This window comes from Mastomys coucha, unplaced genomic scaffold (genome assembly GCF_008632895.1).
Source record: "Mastomys coucha isolate ucsf_1 unplaced genomic scaffold, UCSF_Mcou_1 pScaffold23, whole genome shotgun sequence".
NCBI classification, from domain to species: domain Eukaryota; kingdom Metazoa; phylum Chordata; class Mammalia; order Rodentia; family Muridae; genus Mastomys; species Mastomys coucha.
The window spans coordinates 97808208-97813481 of NW_022196906.1; the positions used below are offsets into that span (position 1 = coordinate 97808208).

The 5274-nt window shown below is 46.5% G+C and overlaps 1 protein-coding gene across 1 annotated transcript in view; it reads left to right on the top strand.

Annotated features, from left to right (window-relative positions):
* The window catches only part of Acad11 (acyl-CoA dehydrogenase family member 11), a 61591-nt gene extending 56853 nt beyond the window's left edge, over positions 1-4738 (top strand). The window contains exons 19-20 of the mRNA XM_031346223.1: positions 808-917; positions 3661-4738. Coding sequence (XP_031202083.1) covers positions 808-917; positions 3661-3775 — 225 coding nt within the window. The 3' untranslated portion in view covers positions 3776-4738. The remainder of the gene's footprint in view (positions 1-807; positions 918-3660) is intronic.
* The last annotated feature ends 536 nt before the right edge of the window (positions 4739-5274 follow it).

Genomic DNA, 5274 nt, shown 5'->3' on the forward strand with positions numbered 1-5274 from the left:
CCCCCCCCCCCCGACTTCAGAGTCTGCTCCGCCATCGCCCATACACAGGCTGTTTCAGGGTTCATGCCCCTCAGGATGCCACTCAAATGCAGGAAGTCTCCACGTGGTTTTGGTTTAAAGACTGAATGTTGGTCCAGTGCTGGCTTTCCTGGCATTCCTTGCAGTGGCGTGCCTGAGGGGATGACTTTCAGGATGCAGAATGCCTTAAGAACTGTTCAGATGAGACCACAAGGGCTGGCGAAGTCCTAGGCTTTCTACATCCCTGGAATTGACGGTGCTCACTGCGCCATCCCTGAAAGCTTTGTGTCCAGCATGTCTAGCATCTCTCTGCATTTGACCTCAGGCCTCGGGTGTAGGTTGTCAAGGATTCTGCCACGTTATAAATGTTCCATTGAAGACATCTAATTGCCCCTGCCTTTCATGAATTCAGCTTATCTGGAATAAGGACATACTCATTTTATTCTAAAAGCCCATTACATTTCTAAGAAAAGAACAGATTAATGGAGCATAAACATTCTAAGCATGATTTACAAGCTGCCTGAAATCCTTTTGGAAACAAAGCTACTTAGAAATAAATGTGATCTGGAAGTGAGATTCCTTTCCAGAAGGTCTCTGCTGAGTGAAATACAGCCATAGCCGAAGCTTTCTGTTGGCCTCCACCACAGACAGATCCTGTTTCCCACATGGCTTGGGTGTGGGGACAGTTTTTTTGTTTTACTTCACAGAGAAATAACCAATTCTATTAAATCCTGCTATGCTTTGCACGGTCGGAGAAAAGAACATTCTTTTCCTATCTTGCTTCTGTAGATTGCAATGATCAAAGTGGCTGCCCCCAAAGCCGTCTGCAAAATAGCTGACTGGGCCATCCAGGTGCACGGAGGCGCGGGAGTTTCCCAGGATTACCCTCTGGCTAACATGTGAGTAGATGCTAATTAGGAGCTTCTGCATTGAGTGCAGGAGGTGACTTACTCAGGGGATAAAGAGCTCCCCCGTTTGAAGAACAGCATGAGGGTGAGTACAGTGGCACTTGCCTGAAGTCACAGTGCCTTTCCTTTAGGCAGGGAATCCAGAGATTACTAACTCCACACACAGTTAGCCTAGCTTACAAAATAGGGAGCAGAGTGCAATGTGAGGATCAACCCCCAAGACACACACACAGGAACACATGCACGCACACATACCATACACAAAAAATTTAAGAGCTTATATTTAAAAGGATTGGCATTAAAAATGCAAAGATTGAAATAAGTGTCAGTCAGAAGATAAAATGATGCACTACATCCAGGCATTGTTTAGGAAAACAGTAAAGATGCTTCCTTTGTGTAATTATAGGTGGAGTGATGGGGGTTGCTGTGGAACCCAAGCCTTAAGAAGCAGCTGCTCTTAGAGGACAGCCACTGTCTGACTCCCCCCTGTTAGCCTTTGCCCTGAGGGGTACTGAGGGCTTCTGGGCTCCAGCTTGGAGTTCCACTCAGAACCAGGAAGGGGAGGAGAGCCACAGGAAGCAGCAGCTGAATGTGCAGTCTGACTGTGGTTGCTGGACCATGACAGACAGTTCTGTTTCCCACATGCCCTTGGTGCCACATTCTGTGCCTCACTCAGGGTATCTTCTACACATCCATCTTTAACCTCAAAGAGAGCTAAGTGTGTGCCTCCATCCTGTTGGCTGCCTGTGGCTTCCTGAGCTCCCAGTCCCGGTCGGTTTAGAGAGCACAGAATACCCTGAGCCAGAGGAGTCCAGTACTCCACATGGAGTTTTGCTCTTTTGCTAGCATGATGGTACATGACTGTCATTATGGTACTTAGGGCTTGGGTGTCGGCAGGAGAACTGAAAGTGAGTTCCCCTAGGCTACACAAGAAGTAAGAGACCAGCCTTAGCCACAAAGAGAGACCCTGCTTCAAAGTCAAACAAACAGAACATCCTGTTTTCCCTGAGTTGGGGATCTATTTAGTAACATCATCTAGTCACGCATATTAAATGCATATATAGTAGATAATGGAGATCAATATGGTATTTCCATAAATGTATATAGCCTGCAGGGATAGACTGGATAGGAGTTCCTTTAAAAAAAAAAGATTTATTTATTTTATTTATATAAGTACATTGTAGCTGTGTTCAACAGACCAGAAGAGGGCATCAGATCCCATTACAAATGGTTGTGAACCACCATGTGGTTGCTGGGAATTGAACTCAGGAACTCTGGATGAACAGTCAGTGCTCTTAACCACTGAGCCATCTCTCCAGCCCTGGAAGTTCTTTTAAAATATTTATTTATGTAGCCCAGGCTAGCCTCAAACTCAACTTGCCATGTAGCAAAGGAAGACCTTGGACTTCTGATGTTCCTCTTGTCCCTCACTCCCTAATGCTGGGCTTGCAGGCATGTGACATCATGCCTGGCTTTCATATGCAGTGCTGGGGATCAAATTAAGGGCCCCTGTATGCTAGACTGTCACTGTGCCAAAAGAGCTACCCTCGGCCAACAGAAGTGCTTTCACTTCTGGATGAGAGACTCCCTGGCTTTGTTGGTAAGGCTGGCCTGATGTCAGAGTCCCCAGGCTATTCTTGTCTTGGAAGCATTTCTCCTTCATTTCTAAAGGCTGCCTTGGTTGGGCATCATAATCTGGTTTTGCAGTTACCTCCTTTCAGGACTTAGAATGCATTCTTTCCTGGCAGATGGCTTTTCTGCTGAGAGATATGCTGTTAGCCTCCAACGGTCACCCCTGCATGTGGCTGTCCTCATCTTATAGATACTGCAATTCCTGCTTTGCCTTGTAGCTTTGAGTTTAAGTATATTATGTCATGGTGAAGATCCTTTCTGATCGTGTCTATTTGAGGTCCTAGTTGTCTTTGTTATTTCACTAGATACATTTTATATCCTCTGAACTTTTTTCCTTGCCTCCAGGTATTCTAAAATGCATTCAGTGGCCCCAGGGCCCCAGATGTACTCTTCTTCCTTTGTGTGCCTGCCTGTTTCGGTGGAGCAAGGCGAAAGAGAGTTGAGAGGAACTTTTCTTTCCTTGGGTTCATTTCCCTCCCAGGCATGCTAGTCCAGCTCTGAGACTGGTCTGCTCCCGCCACAACTGTGTGGTTTCTGCCACCCCCATCCCTGCACCCTACATTCCCATACACTATTGTCAGGACCAGATGTGAGCATAATACAGCGTTGTTCCTGCCTGCCCACATGCGGCATTGGCCAGAGACTCCTGACTGGTCGGGGTATGCCCATGCCTGGCCCCGCCACCCCACGGCTGAGGCCAGGAGCAGCAGTCGCAGCAGCCTTCCCTGAGCAAGTTCCTCCAGCCCACTAGGGATCACTGCCTACTCTAAGGCCTACTGCTCTCACTGTTGGGTACCCACACAGAAAGGAAGCCACAGCCGCGTCTGGCTTCACCTCTGAACTGCCACCATGTCCCCACACTTGCATGGCTCGTAGAAACAGTGGACCACTCTGATTCTGCCACCAAAGCTACCAACCTGACATGGTCCAGAGTTCTCTGCACCTCTGGGTAACCATCTTGAATCTTCCTGAGCTGAGAACTTTAAAAGGGCGGCTTCAGGAGCCTTTGGCTTTTCCTCTTCGTGTTCCTTTTCCTTGGTTTTGGGTGAGCATGACCTGACAGTATTGTGCCCTCTGACAACTCTGACCCCCACTCTCTCAGGTACTCCATCATACGCACCCTGCGCTTGGCAGATGGTCCTGACGAAGTCCATCTCTCAGCGATCGCCAAAATGGAGCTTCAGGACCAAGCCAGACGGTTGACAGCCAGGATGTGAAGGGAGCAACCCGCTGGCACACTTAAAATCAGCTCCAAACTTACGTCTCACATTGCTTGAGTAGTTTGAGCACAAGACTGATGATTCACCTGTGGGAAAGATTTTAGCATCTATTTTGATCACTGTGTTTTACAATGTTAAGGATCACACAGACGTAAGGTAAATAGGAAACCCCATAACTGTCATTGAGTCCAGTGTCTAATGGGTTAGCTTTATACATGTAACCTGTGATGAGGCCACACTGAGAATGGTAGAGCTATTTCCAGAGCATTGACATAAAAAGCTTGTTATTTTGTGTTTTAAACCATCTGATTAGACACCCCAGGCCTAAATAACCTTGTTCTGAAATACATGTAGCTGCACCCCTTTAGCAGTGTTTGGAGCTTAGTTTAGCACCTCAGAGAAAGCTATAACTTGAAGATTTCGGAGTTCCCGCTAAGCCTTTTTCTAACCTAACAGGACGTTCTGGTAAAATCCGCATGCAGGTGAAAGTCCACAAGGAAATGTAACATGCTAGGAGAACAGACAATCAAGGCCACCTAAGTTACATAGAAAAAGCTGAGGAGATACGTCAAAACTCTGCAGCTCCCTGGGAGCTGGTCTGATCAGGTGAGACCAGTTCTGTCAGAGCTGCCCCTGCAGTGCCACTGTGGGCCACCACAGCCCTCTACACTGAAATGTCACAGTGCAGCAGAGAGAAACTGTTAACAACAGTTGGAAAGGCTTGAGGGAGCGGATCTACTTTTTCAAGTACGGATGTTTTGAAATCTCATCACAAAGAGAAATATTTTAAATCAAAATTTGGCATCCAAATAAACACAGTAAATGTAAACTACATACTAGATTTTGAAAACTTAACTGGAAATAATTTAAAATATCTACTGGATAATACCTTTACATATTGATCCTACATCGAATTATATTTTGGAAATATTGGATTGAATAAAATATACCTAGATCCTCTCTGTTTCTTATTGTCATTTTATGGTGTGAATGCCACTGGAAAAATAGCTAGGAAATTTTAAAAATTTTTCAAACCAAATTATTTTCAGTCCTAAAAGTCTTTAACTTTTTCATCATAAAGTATGCTCCTGGTGTGTGATGGTGTAGCCAGAGATCCTGTCTGAGCTCCTGGTGTGTGATGGTATGTGGCCAGAGATCCTGTCTGAGCTCCTGGTGTGTGATGGTGTGTGGCCAGAGATCCTATCTGTGCCCCTGCTGTGTGATGGTGTGGCCAGAGATCTTGTCTATGGTGATTGGTGTTTCTTCTTGGGAGCTGTGGAGGGAAAGCCAGGGTCTGCCACAGGCCTGGGCTCAGAGCTGTGTCATGTGGGCCTTTGCAGCTTGTGCCTCTGTGCCCTCAGCTCCCTCTACCTCATTCCCTTTTGATACAGTGTGGCCACCTTTTTAATCTTGGAGGACTTTCCTGATAGGGGCTACTGTGAAAACCATGGGAGCTGTTTAGGAGCAACTCAACACCTGGGAAACACAGCGAACTG